This window comes from Trichosurus vulpecula, chromosome 3 (assembly GCF_011100635.1).
Source record: "Trichosurus vulpecula isolate mTriVul1 chromosome 3, mTriVul1.pri, whole genome shotgun sequence".
Taxonomy (NCBI): domain Eukaryota; kingdom Metazoa; phylum Chordata; class Mammalia; order Diprotodontia; family Phalangeridae; genus Trichosurus; species Trichosurus vulpecula.
This window is the reverse complement of record NC_050575.1, coordinates 435,221,191-435,236,475: the sequence shown is the minus strand read 5'-3', so window position 1 is coordinate 435,236,475 and position 15,285 is coordinate 435,221,191. Positions and strand designations below refer to the sequence as shown.

Genomic DNA, 15,285 nt, shown 5'->3' with positions numbered 1-15,285 from the left:
ATACACTTGTCCCTAGATCATACCAACTTGGAAAAACTGAAAATGTGCAGGTCCTCAGAATTACCTCTAGAAACAGCTGCACAAAAATCTTGAACTTTAAATGTTCTCCCTTCCCCAAACAGTCTCTGAGTGGCACCCAAATCAATGCACCTGGGAGGAAACTTAACTCAAACTGCTCCAGGTCTGCTCCGTACTACCTCCTTTGCTCACAACAGCCCTTGTTGCTATTGTGGGAGGGAGAGAGTTTAACTCTACTATTCTGGACTCCACTAGTGCCCTTGCTTCCAACAAAAGATCTTAAGGGATCATCTAAAAAAGGTCTGTTGTTTTACAGATGAAGAGCTCAGATAGGTAAAGTAGCTTGCTCAAGGTTCCATAGAGCAGTCAGTGAGAACATCATTCCCAATTAGCTCTTATCTTTTGAGAGGACACAAAAGAGGCAGTCAAGCAGACTCAGGAATCACTTACATAAAAGATCAGGGACTTCAGGTGTGGAAGTGGAATTGGAAAGGAAAAAGCTCTGGGCCAAAGGGCAATGCCCTCTAGATTTCTCAGGACAGAAATGTCTACAAAGCTGAAGAACAGAAGGTGGTACTCTTCATAACAAGATGCTATGGCGCAGCTAGAGCACAGTCGCTGGAGTCAGGAGGACCTGAGTCTAAATCTGGTCTCAGACACTTGACACACTTAATAGCTGTGTGACCTTGGGCAAGTCACTTAACCCCAATTGCCTTCCCTTCTCCCCTCCAAACAAAAGAAAACAAAAAGATGCTGTATCAGCCTTTTTCCCCTCTCACTTCATACTATTTTGTTTTTTCCAATTACAAGTAAAGATAGTTTTCAACACTCACTTTTTCAAGATTTTGAGTTCCAAATTTATTCCTCCACCATTCCCCAAGTTAGTAAGCAATTTGATATAGGCTACACAGGTACCATCATATTAAGCATATTTCCACATTAGTCATGTTGTGAAAGAAGAATCTGAATAGAGAGGGAAAAGCACAAGAAAGAAAATACCAAAAAAGTGAAAATAGTAGACTTTGATCTGCATTCAGACTCCTTAACTCTTTCTCTGGATGTGGACAGCATTTTCTACCATGAGTCTTTCTGAACTCTTAGATCACTGTATTGCTGAGAAGAGCTAAATCTGTCAAAGTTGATCACAGTACAATGTTGTTTATACTGTGTACAATGTTCTCCTGGTTCTGCTTACTTCATTCAGAATCAGTTCATGTTAATATTTCTAGGTTTCTCTGAAATCCACCTGCTCATCATTTCTTACAGCACAACAGTTTTCCATTACGTTCATACACCGCAGCTTGTCTAGCCATTCCCCAGTGGACATGCATCCCTTCGATTTCCAATTCTCTGCCAGCACCAAAAGATCCACTAAACATACATCAGTACACATAGGTCCTTTTCCTTTGATCTCATTGGGATACAGACAGTAGTGGTATGGCTGTGTCAAAGGGTATGCACAATTTTATAACCTTTTGGCCACAGTTCCAAATTGTTCTGCAGAATGTTTGGACTAGTTCTGAATTGTGCATTACTTTCCCTATTTTTTCACATCCCCTCCAGAATGTCTTTTTCCTTTTCCATCATGTTGGCCAATCTGAGGTAGTGTGACATGTCACTTCAAAGTTGTTTTCATTCCTCTATAAACAATAGAGATTTAGGGGACTTTCTCATCTTTATTATTTATCCCTTTGATTTCTTCATTGAAAACTCCCCATTTATCTTCCTTAACTGAAATGGGAATCTTGTTCATCTTTTCATGTGTCACTAATTAGGTGATGAGGCATTCAGCTACCATGAGGTCATAGCAAATCCTGCTGTTTACCTCCATTTCAATTCAGAGAACAGGGCAGAAATCACCTTGCCATCAAAATCTGCCACAGGCCTTTGCAATGCTTTGTTTTACTTAAGATGATTGCAAATCTTTATGGTCCACAGTGGCTACCCAAATGAATAGGAGCAGAAGCAACACTAGCAACATCAGGAACACAGCTCAATTAGGTCATCCCAAAGAGTCTTGCATGCCATGTGCCCAGGGATCAAAGTGAATACTAAGGCTCTCCCAATACCACCATCCACTCAGTAACCTCTGGCTCAAACAGCATAACTTCTCCCTCCCTGAAGGATAACAAAAAATCTTTACTCCTTTATAGAAGAGAGGGATATCTACTTCTCCCATGGTGCATAAATTAGGAATCGCTGAATTGCATTGAAGGAGTCAAAATCAGTCTAGTCAGCTGGGGGAATCTTCCCACACTCCTTACAATCATGAAGAATCGCTCTAGTAGGAATTCTCTGATGGACGTAAAGTAGCATCCTTACTTTAAAGGCCTTCCCAAACTCGAAAGTTTCTCTCCAGAATTACTTCTTTGATGTTGAGCAAGTTGTGTCTTCAGGCTTCCCACATTCATTGCATTCAGGTCTCGCCAGTATGAGTGCTCTGATGTGGAGTAAAAGATACATTTAGGTTGAAGACCTTCCCCTTGTATATTACATTTAGAAGCTATGAATTATTTGAAGTTGAGAAAAATGAGAGTTGGCATGGAAGGCCTTCCCACAATACTCGCATTCATAAACAATTTCTCCAGTATGAACCCTCTGATACACAGTAAGATGTGGCTTCTTCCTGAAGGTCTTCCCACATTTACTACATACATAAGGTTATTCTCCAACATGAATTTTTGATGTCTAATATGATCTGAATTGCAATGGAGGTATTCCCACACTCCTTATATTTAGGAAGAATCTCACCAGCATGAAATCTGATGGACATAAAGCAGTGTCCTCCATCTCAAGGCCTTCCTACTTGCATTACACTCTTAAGGTTCCTTTCTTGAATGAAGTCTTTGGTGTTGAGTATATTGTACTCTCTCTGAAAGTCTTCCACATTCATTAGATTCATAAGGTTTCTCTTCACTATGAATTTTTTGATGTAAAATAAAATCTTAGGTGTAGAGGAAAGCCTTCCCACACTGCTTACTTTTCTGAAGGATGTCTCTGGTATGAATTATCTGATGTACAGTAAGATACATCTTCTTCTTGAAGGCCTTCCGACATTCACTACATTAATAAGGATTCTCTTCAGTATGACTTCCCTGATGCACTGCAAGTTGTGTTTTGTTATCTGAAGGCCTTCCCACATTGACTATTCATACGGTTTCTCTCTACTATGAACCCTGTGATGAACTGTACCCTCCTTTTTAGTATGGAAAGAAGGCCTTCCCACATTCACTACATTCACAAGGTTTCTCTCCAGTATAAATTCTCTGATAGATTGTTCATTGTCCTTTACTAGTGAAGACCTTCCTACATTAACTACATTCCTAAAGTTGCTCACCAGTATGAACCCTGTGATGAACTGTAAGTTTCTCTTTAATACAGAAGGCCTTCCTGCATTCATTACATTCATAAGGTTTCTCTCCAACGCTAATTCTCTGATGAATTGTAAGTTGTGTCTTCTCCCTGAAGGCCTTCCCACATTCACTACATTTGTAAGGTTCCTCTCCAGGATGAATTCTCTGATGCACAGTAAGTTTTGAATTATCCCTGAAGGCCTTGCCACATACACTACATTCTTCTCTCCAGTATGAATTCTCTGATGCACAGTAAGATTTGACTTATATCTGAAGGCCTTCCCACATTGACTTACATTCATAAGGTTTCTCTCCAGTATGAATTTTGTGCTAGATTCTAACTCCTCTCTTATCCCTGAAGGCCTTCCCACATTCACTACATTCATAAGGTTTCTCTCCAGTATGAGTTCTCCGATGAACTCTAAGTTCTGTCTTCCTCCTGAAGGCCTATCCACATTCACTATATTCCTAAGATTTCTCTCCAGTATGAATTTTCTGATGCACTGTAAGTGCTGTGTTACTCTTGTAGGCCTTCCCACATTCATTACATTCATAAGGTTTCTCTCCAGTATGAGTTCTCTGATGGACTGTAAGTTCTCCCTTATTTCTGCAGGACTTCCCACATTCACTACATTCATAAGGTTTCTCTCCAGCATGAATTCTCTGATGCCCAGTAAGACCTGACCTATATCTGAAGACCTTCCCACATTCACTACATTCATAAGGTTTCTCTCCAGTATGAATTCAATGATGCACAGTAAGATTTGAGTTATCCCTGAAGGCCTTCCCACATTCGATACATTCATAAGGTTTCTCTCCAGTATGAATTCTGTGATGGACTCTAAGTTCTCCCTTATCCCTGAAGGCCTTCCCACATTCACTACATTCATAAGGTTTTTCTCCAGTATGAATTCTCTGATGGACTTTAAGTTCTGAGTTTCTCTTGTAGGCCTTCCCGCATTGGCTACATTCATAAGGTTTCTCTCCAGTATGAATTCTCTGATGGACTGTAAGTTTTGTTCTATTCCTGAAGGCCTTCCCACATTCACTACATTCATAAGGTTTCTCTCCAGTATGAATTCTGTGATGGACTCTAAGTTCTCCCTTATCCCTGAAGGCCTTCCCACATTCACTACATTCATAAGGTTTCTCTCCAGTATGAATTCTGTGATGGACTCCAAGTTTTGTTTTATTCCTGAAGGCCTTCCCACATTGACTACATTCATAAGGCTTCTCTCCAGTATGAACCCGGTGATGAACTCTAAGTTCCTTCTTAATACAGAAGGCCTTCCCGCATTCACTACATTGATAAGGTTTCTCTCCAATACGAATTCTCTGATGGACTGTAAGTTGCGCCTTCTTCCTGAAGGCCTTGCTGCATTCACTACATTCGTAAGGTTTCTCTCCAGTATGAACATTTTTATGGACTTTAAGTTCTGCCTTCCCCTTGAAGGCCTTGCCGCATTCACTACATTCATAAGGTTTCTCTCCAGTATGAATTCTCTGATGCACAGTAAGCTGTGACTTAGATCTGAAGGCCTTCCCACATTGACTACATTCATAAGGTTTCTCTCCAGTATGAGTTCTGTGATGGACTCTAAGGCCTCCCTTATCCCTGAAGGCCTTCCCACATTCACTACATTCATAAGGTTTCTCTCCAGTATGAATTCTCTGATGCACACTAAGACTTGAGTTTTCCCTGAAGGCCTTCCCACATTCACTACATTCATAAGGTTTCTCTCCAGTATGAATTCTGTGATGGACTCCAAGTTTTGTTTTATCCCCGAAGGCCTTCCCACATTCACTACATTCATAAGGTTTCTCTCCAGTATGAATTCTGTGATGGACTCCAAGTTTTATTTTAGTCCTGAAGGCCTTCCCACATTCACTACATTCATATGGTTTCTCTTCAGTATAAATTCGGTGATGCAAACCAAGATGCTCCTTGCTCCAGAAGGCCTTCCCATATTCATTACATTCAAGAGGTTTATCTCCAGTGAATTCTCTGCCCTCTGAAAAGAAGAATAAAGAGTGATTAACCCTGCTTTTTTTTTACCCTATCCCAAGGTTCTTAGTTGTTCAAAGGTTTTAGAGCTATTCTCTTGCTTTCTCACTTGAAAACGCTGGTCTCAGTACTCTATCACCAAGAAACAATTTATATTATTTGAAAGTATGATGACTCAAAGGTGGTATAGGTAAATGATTTGACTGTGGATGAAATTACCTAGAGGAATGAATGAACACTTACTCTATTTTAAGTGGGTGACATTTGAAAAAAATAAGACAATTCAGAAAAAAGAAAAAGATGACTTTGAGAAATTGTAAACATATCCTTACCATCTGAGGTGAAAATAAGAAAAGACTTAACAGGAAGAAAATAAAGAACAGCATTTATATTGAGGAAGAAAAATAGATCAATAAACAGAATAAAGAAGAAATCTGAGGGTAAAAATGTGACAGCTGTTGCCATAAGTTTCCTCTAAAAATCCAACCTATCTACTTGGTAAGGAATTCATTGATTGAAATTTTTAAGAGGTTTAAGAAACTTTTCAGAGTAGACATAGAGGTGTTTTGGCCAAGAAAAATTATTAACAAGTACCTAAACATTACTCAAAACTCTGGTAATCAAAGAAGTGAAAATCAAAACATCTGAAGGTACCACTCAATACCCATCAGATTAGCAAAGATGCTTTAAATTTTGGCAATTAGATTGAAATAACTACTTATTAAGTTGCTGCCACCACTTTTCTCAAAAAGAACAATAATTTCAGCTACAGCTACAAAACTGTTCATATCCTTTGACCCCATGGTCCTAGGACTGGGTCTGCTTCCTCAATGTGTTACTGAAAACAAACAAAGCACTGTCAGTACAATTTTCACAACAGCTTTTTGTGAAATACCAAAATACGGACAACATATAGCTTTCACAATGGGTTCATGGCTACAATAGTCCTGTTATGTGAATGTATTTATGTGACTTTATAAACATAATTTCAAAACATAAATAAAAACAAGATGACACATTATAAAATGCACAAAGGGGAATGAGGGCAGGAGTAAATATTTTTAAAAGTAATAGCAGCAAAGCAACATAATCGTAAAATTAAAACAAAGGAAAATATCAGAACAGAACTAAGAAGCAAAAAGAGCACATTACTGGATATCTTTAAGTAAGGTACTTATTTTGAAAGGTAGATTGAATTCACGCAAGTGAAGCAAGAGAATGCCTGCTTAAGAGAAGATAATCTTCAAGGAACAGAAGAGAAATAACTGCCCTGTACTAAAGCAACAACTTTCTTTTAAAGTGGAGGTACAGTTCAGTAAAGAGACACATAGAAAAATGAATTTCTTGAGCTACAAAATGAAATCTGAAAGCCTCAGCTCCTCTCAACAGGCTTGTGAAGCTTTGATAAGCCACTTTGTCCAACATTTTACAAGAGCTTTGACCTAAAATGACCAACAGATACCAAGTTGGCAATGACCCATCAGCTTGGCTTTTATGTAGTTACCTGGACAGCTGCTTCTGGGAATATCTGCCTCTGGCATCCAAGATGCTCCCTTCCTTTCCAACTGGTAGATCACATCTGGTTTGGAAACTGCAAATCCTGTTCAAGGAAAATGAGAAAGTGCTAGGGAGTCCTCTCAGAGTTTCATCATAAAACAGAGAGATGCAATATACCTTCTAACTGTTAGCAGAAATGTGGGGGGAATAAGGGCACTGCATATATCTCAGGCCACCAAGGGCACTAAGGTAGCTGATTTTGTCTCAGACTTGTTTTTCAAACAGGTAAAGCCCACAACGAGCTGACTGGAGGGAGAAGTAGGGTTTTTTTCTTTTTCTTTTCAGGTGTCAGAGGGAGGCAAAATCACATTTTGAAAAAAGCAACCACAAAACTTAATAAAAGAATTCAAAACTAGTTGAAGCACTCTTCGGGAAAAAAGTAGACATGCTAGGAAGACCGCAAACGATAGTACAAAGGACCACCAAAGGACATTCTATATTATGGTACAATGGATTACTGAGCAGGACTTAGGAAAAAAAAAGTACAATTGACTCATTTCCTGCTTAGACAGTGGGAACACTGTGTATGATGCAACCTACATTGGTCTTAAAAAGAAAATCTTGGATTTGAAGCAACAGAGAAGGGAAGATACATTCTCAAGGATTACAACAGATCAAGAAATCAATTTCCAGGCTTACTAAGCAAAGGCCATTTTTCCTGGAAACAGCTATCACAAGTAATCTGTCTCTTGGCTACAAAAACATTAGGACTAGTTTACTCTTGTATGACAAAGAATAACTGTTAAGATCTTGAAAGTTGTCATAGTATAAATCAAGACTCCAAAGGGGTAGCTGTTCTTACCCAAAGACACCAAGTTCCTATAATTCTCCAGCATCACATCCCTGTACAACATTTTCTGAGATGGGTTCAATTGTCCCCACTCCTCTCGGGTGAATTCCACAGCCACTTCCTTGAATGTTACTGATTCCTGAAATACCAAAAACATTTGTGCTTGCCCAGCTGTAACTCTAAGGGTTATGAAGTTCAAATGAAAACTACTTGCCAGTAGACTGAGGAAACTGAGGGTTTTAGGACAGCAGGTGATTCAGGGAATTGAGGTAATTGAGTCAACCACATTGACTCCATTTTGTGATTCAATTTTGGAGGCAGCTCAGTTCTTTTTCTGTTCAATTTTAGGTCTAGTCCAACTTCTATTTTGTGAGGAAAAAAATAATTAATTGTGGGAATTGGGAGACAATCTTATTCCATTGTTTGAACCTAGCCGTGCATGGCTGAGAAACTAGACTACTTTTTCCTGCTGTTTAGAGACACTTCACAAATGACCTAGGTTATGCTGACCAGAAATCCAGTCAGAAGCAAAAAGACTAAGGTAAGGTGCTCTCACAATTCTATGTCTCAAGCAACCCCTATGTCTTCTCAGAAACTGGACCCATAGTGGATAATTATTATTTCCATGTTCCTTTGTTTGTATATAGACATATGGGGGGAGTGGGACACCTTTTTCTGAATTCAGGGTATTGAACCTGTTATCCCCATCCCTTAACAGGGAAAGTTCCTAATCTTTCCTCCAATTCAAAATCAGATTCCCTAATATTGTATTGCTTTCTTTTAATTAATTGGTCTTGTTTATTTTTAATGTATAAAAGTACATCTCCTATATTCTGGGTCCATCCCCAACCTTAGGAAATGGTCTAGTCCAAGATTGTTCAGCAACTGTCATGCTTTGCTTAACAGAAAATTTATATGCTGAAAAAATTGAACCTTTGTTTCCTTAGTCATTTGATGGTTCACTTGCCACAAGGGATTGTTTCATTTATTTATTTGCATCCCAATACAGTGTCTGGTATACAATAGCACTGAAGAATTCCTCACCCCAAAAGAACTGAGAAATAGGACCATTTACAGAATGATTTTAAACACACACAGGCACGCACACGCATACACACGTACATAGAAACACACATTTCTATCTAATGGCAGATATCTCAAGGATTGCAAAACAATTCAGTCATATAAAATGCTCTAAATAATTATTAATCAGGGAAATATCAATTAAAAACAACCTTGAGGTATCATTTTACACCTCCCAGATTGGCGAAAATGATAGAAGGGGAAAGTGACAGATGTTGGAGGGGATGTGGAAAAACTGGGACACTATTTTCATTGTTGGTGCAATCATAAAATGATCCAACTTTTTTGCTGACAAATCTGGAATTATGCCCAAAGACTTATTAAACTACCTATACCCTTTGACCCAGCAACACCACTACATGGTCTATCTCCAAAGATGATTAGGGAAAAAGGGAAAGAACCTCTATGTTCCAAAATGTGCATACCATCTCTTTCTGGTGGTAAAGAACTGGAAATTGCAGGGGTGCTCATAAATTGAAAATTGCTAAACAAGTTGTGGTATGTGACTGTGATGGAATACTACTCTAAGAAATGATGAGTTATGTGGTCTTAGAAAAACGTGGAAAGACTTACATGAAATAGTAAAGACCAAAACATGGGCAGAACCAAGAGAACACTGTATACACTAACAGTATACACTAACAGCAATATTGTTTGTAAAACAACTTTGAGCAAATAAGTTATTTTATCTATTACAAATACCCAAATTAACCACAAAGGACACATGAAAAAAGACATTATTTGCATGCAGAGAAAGAGCCAATAAATCTATGTATAGAATAATTTTATATATATATATATATGTATATATATATATATACACACATATATGTATGTATGTATGTATATATGTATATATATATATACAGAAACTATACACACACACACACCCCTACCCACCTCTATTTGTGTGTAATGGTAGCCATCTCTAAGGTGGAAGGGAGATGGGAAGGAAAAAAAAGAAATTTAAGTGATAATTTTATTGTATTTTCAGAGGAACAGCAAGTTGTGCACAGAAGATGTGCAGTTTTGTGTGTAATCATCTTTTTTGTTATACTATCTTTTGGAAATGCATGTTTTCTTCCTTAAATTGAAAATCAAAATTAAAAAAATACCACTTTTAATAGCAGAGAAGATGGAGATCACTAAAGGAAAAAGTTCTATGAACTGTCAGGTAAAGTCACTATCACTGGTATTTTTATGCAAGTACTTCTTTGGTATAAAGGAAGTTTACATTTGAAGGGTGAAGGAGAGAAGTCGTTTTCCAGAAAGAACTCTGGTGAAATAGACAATGACGAAAAGGACAGGATGTGAGAATAATGAAGGCAATGTGTGGTGCAGATTGATGGACTGATCATAGACTTACCCTCGCCAAGCTAAATATTCAAGTTCAACAAAAGCCAGGTCCCCAAAGCGAAATGGCTACCAGAAGAATCAATGTCAACAGATCAGTGTACTTCCTTGAACAGGAACAGTTTGTTGCTAGCTAGCTGGGAAAAATGAGCAAACACAGTTCGCAACAGCAGACCAGAAAAAGAGTGGGTAGCTTTTAGAGATTTGGTGCATACCACTGCATTTACTCATCTGGGTCAGAACACTCACAAACATCAAGACTGGTTTGAGGAAAACGATGGAGAAATTCTGAAGCTACTGAATGAAAAAACAAGAACACCAATAGGTTCTATCTCCTTTTACTTCCAGTATCCACTTCCTGGGGACAATTTTTGGGCTCTCATTCCTTGGTCCAAGTTCACCATTCTTCAGTGGGAAAACAAAAGCCAAGGAAGATTTAACTTGTATAGCTTTCTCATAGGTATCGCTTCTTATCACCATCATTCCATCAACCTCAATCATGGTCTTCATTAATCTCTGATCTTGCTTCCAAGCTAGGCTTTTAACATCTTTTTTTTTTTTTTGCTTTTTGGCAGGGCAATTGGGGTTAAGTGACTTACCCAAGGTCACACAGCTACTATATATGTCAAGTATCTGAGGCTGGATTTGAACTCAAGTCCTCCTGACTCCAGGGCCAGTGCTCTACTCACTGAGCCACCTAGCTGCCCCCTTAACATCTTTTTGTAACCAGAATTTGTTACCAGAATAATTTCTTTCCAGCTTTGCCGTCTCTCCACTACTTTTTAAATATTATTCTACTTCTTTTTTTATTCATCCTCAACTAAAAGTGAAAACATTTTTGGTCTCATGATTACTTATGCTTCAAGTCAATTGACTAGTAAAAATCACATCTAAATCTCAAATGCAAGCCTTCTGACACACAACCTAGTCTTCATTACTTTGTACTTGGCTGCCTCTTCACTCTCTAGTTTAATTCACTTTAACATAGTATTTTCCAAAAGGCTGCTATGAATCAAGAATTTGAGTCTTAAGGCTTTATATACATTAGACAAAAAGGTAGGACTGCATCAGGGTACCAGGAGGGAGGAATGCCCATATGAAAAGGGATTCTTCTCATCCTTCCTCCTTCAGTCTAAGGAAGGGAGGACACCCTTACCAAATATCTACTTTCTAGAACTCCCACTCCCCCCTCCACATTGGGTGTGAAGAAATAGCAAAAGCCTTGCAATAACAAGTCATAAACAAGCAAAACAAATTGCCACATTAGCCATGTCTGCAACACAAAGAAAGGGGAGTGCCACAGAATGGATGCTTTTGAATTGTGGTGCTGGAGAATACTTTTAAGAGTCTCTTGGAAAGCAAAGAAGTCAAATCTGTTAATACTTAAAGAAATCAATTCAGATTGTTTACTGGAAGGTCTAATATAAAAGTCAATCGGAGAAATGTCATAAGTTAGGTACAATATATTGAATGGCTTGAAAAAATGGTCTGTCACTGTGTTGATAAGAGTTTTTAAATCTTTCAAAGTTTTCTGTCTTTACAATATTGTCACTGGATAAATTTTTCTCCTGCTCTGCTTACTTCACTCTGCAATGATTCATACAAGTCTTCCTTGGGTTCTATGAGAAAGTTCTTGGTGTGATTTCTTATATTAAAATTTCTATCATCTTCGTATACCATAACATGTTCAGCCATTTCACAAATGATGGGAATCTTCTCAGTTTTCAATTCTCTGCCACCAGAACAAGAGTTCCTAGCAATGCTTTTGTACATATGGGGGGAATACTCTTTCTTTGATCCCTTTGCACTTAGTAGTAGCTTTACTGCATTTAGATAAACAGAAGACAATGTTGGTGATGAGAAGGTCAAGAGATGCACAAGTCTTCAGTAGTAAGTGACCACTGCTGTTGCTGCTTCAGAGAGCGTAACTCCTATGGGCTGGCTACATTGTTCAAGTGCAAGACGCCTGCTTGCCAAAAAGACTATTTTATGGAGAACTCCCACAGGAGAAGCATTCAAATGGTGGTCAGAAGAAACCATACAAGGACACTCTCAAGGTCTCTCCCAAGAACTGTGGAACTGACTGGTGACATGGGAGACACTGGCCCGGGGCCACTCAGCATGGTGTTCCCACATCAGAGAAGGTGCTGTGTTCTTTGAGCAACTTAGAATTGAAATGGCTCAAAGGAATGCAGGATGTACAACTTTGGACGATCCACCCCAAATGTTCACAGGTACCATTTGTGCCCCACCTGTGGTACAGCACTTCAAGCTCATATTGGCCTGATCAGACATAGTTGGCCACACTGAATCTTGACTCAAGCATAGTGACATCATTTCTGGTCCTCTTTCAGAACAAAGGACAACGACCAAAACCACCAACATTCCTTTCACTGTTTGATGGGCCTCACTCCAGACTACTCACCACCCCCTAAGACCATTGAAACCCTTTCACTGTCCTTTTTGTGCACAAGACTCAGGGTCACGCCCATTAAACTGAAGGGTCCCTAAGAATTTCGCCTTTATGTTGGCCTTCCAATAAAGCTTGTTGTTTGTCTGGAAGGTTGGAGTGCAAGAATTCATCCCGGGAAGATGCTGCCCTGCACTGCAATATTTTGGGGCTCCCAGCAAACCAAAACACTTCAGAAATGTTTTCATCACTTCAGGTACAAAATGGGAATCCTATTGTTTGTCTTGTCAGCGGGTGGGGAAAGGACTGGAAGAAGGAAGAGTATTTGGAACTCAGAAGTTTTTTTAAAACAGCAAAGTAAATGTCAGATATTTTTGTGTGTGTGGAGAGGATAAATTGGTGTCTATGGTGTTATTTAGCTCTAAATACTCGATTCCCAACCCCCGCACTTTCCCTGATTATGGCACAGGAGAAGGAACCAGATCCTATGCCTGATTTCAGGGCAGCAGCACCTGGCACTCACCTGTCCTGGCCTGGCTGTCAGCACAGAGCCATTCCCTCTCCCTCCAGGCTCCCACCTACGGGGGCTGGACAGAGGCCACAGGAGGCAGAGGCTAGGGAGGAAAGGAGAACGTGAGGAGGAGGGGCCGCTGTGGGTGGCTTGCTATGTCCTGGGGGGGGAGAGGGGGACGGGAGGGAGAAGACCAGAAGGAAACAGTCATTTCCCCCGGGGGGGGGGGGAGAAAACTCTCATGGAGGGAGAGGGAATGGCAGAAGGAAACAGTCCTCTCTACTGCGGGGTGGGGCAATATTTCTTTAGAGAAAAAAGTCTGTAAATAGATGGGTAAGGCGTTCAGGGTGGGGGGTAGGAGGGGGAGGGAGTCAGCATCACGGAAGGCTTCCCGGAGGATGACTGGAGAAGATGAGGCCACAGGCAAGGCCAGAGCAAGGAGCAGACAGACACACACCGGGAGCACCTGCCCTCGGACCCTGGGCACAAGGGAAGGACTGAGGCCTCTAAGGCAGGACCTGACCAGAGTACTGTGACTCGGCTTTGACTGAAGGAGGATTAGAACCCGCCCCCAGACCCCCAAATCCACCTGCTCCTTCTCCAGCCACCCCGCCTCCCTCTGGCACGGGCCGCCCCCAGAGCCCTGGAAGCCTTCGGGGGCTACCTTCCTCATCCCCTTTTCTGTGAGCCCCCCAACCAGTCTCAGGGCCCCCGACCGCGCTGTACTCACGCAGCCGGCCTTCGCCTGGGTCTGGCCCAGCCCTCCTCTGCCCCTCAACTGGACACGTGCCAGCTCAGGAGAGAGGACAGGAAGCCACCACCACCAAACGTAGAAGAGGCAGGGAGAAGAGGAGGCGGATGTGACGCAATAGGACAGAGAATAGTCTTCCGGTTTGGAGCTTGGAAAATGCCCAGCCTCGCGAACGGCCTTCTGGGAATGGTAGTCTGGAGAGCGAGGCTCCTTCTCCGCACGCCTACGGCTTGGCCCCCCACCCCCCACCTAGCTACGAACGGCGTCCAGACTAACAAGCTGCCACGCCCCTCCCTTCCTTGGAGCCCCGCCCCCAAGCCACTCCCCTTACCTCGTGTGTAGTCTTCTTAGCCCCAGAGCCCACGGGAAATCACCGGGACTGGGGTTCCGGGCCTGGAGGGACTCTGGGGTTCCTCCCAGTCTAGTCTACCCCGCCGCTTCTCCTACTCCGACAGCCATGCTCGACAGGTCGCAGCTCTAACGAAATGCTTCTTCTGAGCCAACATGTTTCTGGCGGAAGTGACGTTGAATAGGAAGGAAGCGGCGACTCCGAGGATGAAAACCACGGGCTGGGGAGTGGAGACCTGGAGCCCTCGCTCAGCGTCTGGGGCCTTCCAAGCCTTCAGAGTAAGACGCGAGTAGGCCGCAGAGATTAAGACGGCGCCGACCACCAGCCAGGACCCGAGGGAGGACGGAAGGTTCTAGCTGAGGATCCGAAAAGTGCCACGCCTTGTGTGGGCTCCTAGAGACCAGGATACTGAAGGGGGGGAGAAGGCTGCAGGTCAAGAAATCGTCCTAACACTTGGAGCTGTCCAAAGGGTAGGTGAGGGCAGCTATGTGGTACTGAGGCTGGAGTCAGGAAGACCAGTTCAGATCGGCCTGAGACGCTTCCTAGCTTTGGGACCGTGGGCAAGTCCCTTAACCCTTTTGCCTCAGTTTCCTCACCTGTAAAATGAGCTGAAGAAAGGAAATGGCAATCCACACTAGGAACTTTGCCAAGAAAACCCCAAATGCGGTGACAGGTGGTTGTGATTGAAATGACTCACTAACAAGAAACAAGTTAGATTAAGTTGCATTAAGAGGTGCTGGTGGATTTTCTCTCCATGCAGTTCTTTCAAACACAGACTGAACTACCACTTGTCAGGATTCCCAAGCCTAGGACACTCCACTCTTTTTTCTTATTTTGGAGACCTCTTATTTTCCAGGGCTATAGGTCAGCAAGCAAGCTATGCCCTGAGCTTGGCATAACAACAGTCCTTTGTGCCCACCGTCAGGATGAACGCTTTGGCAGCTAAACCACAGAACTGGAGGTCCCTGAGCTGGGGCAAGCACCAATAGGAAGCAGGTCCCAGTGGTGAAGCCCTGCTATGTGTGGACTTTTTATCACTGGATAAACTTGCCTCCTTGTTGGGTCATACCCCACTGCTGCTGTTACAACTCACTGCTTGGTTCTT

At 41.6% G+C, this 15,285-nt stretch overlaps 1 protein-coding gene across 1 annotated transcript; it reads right to left on the bottom strand.

The window, feature by feature from the left end:
• Positions 1-1,084: 1,084 nt before the first annotated feature.
• Positions 1,085-13,910, bottom strand: LOC118844211 (zinc finger protein 585B-like). The gene is given in 4 exon segments (XM_036752051.1): positions 1,085-5,383; positions 6,881-6,976; positions 7,736-7,862; positions 13,811-13,910. Coding segments are annotated over 3 exon segments (1,830 nt in total). The 5' UTR covers positions 7,788-7,862; positions 13,811-13,910; the 3' UTR covers positions 1,085-3,701.
• Between the last annotated feature and the right edge of the window lie 1,375 nt (positions 13,911-15,285).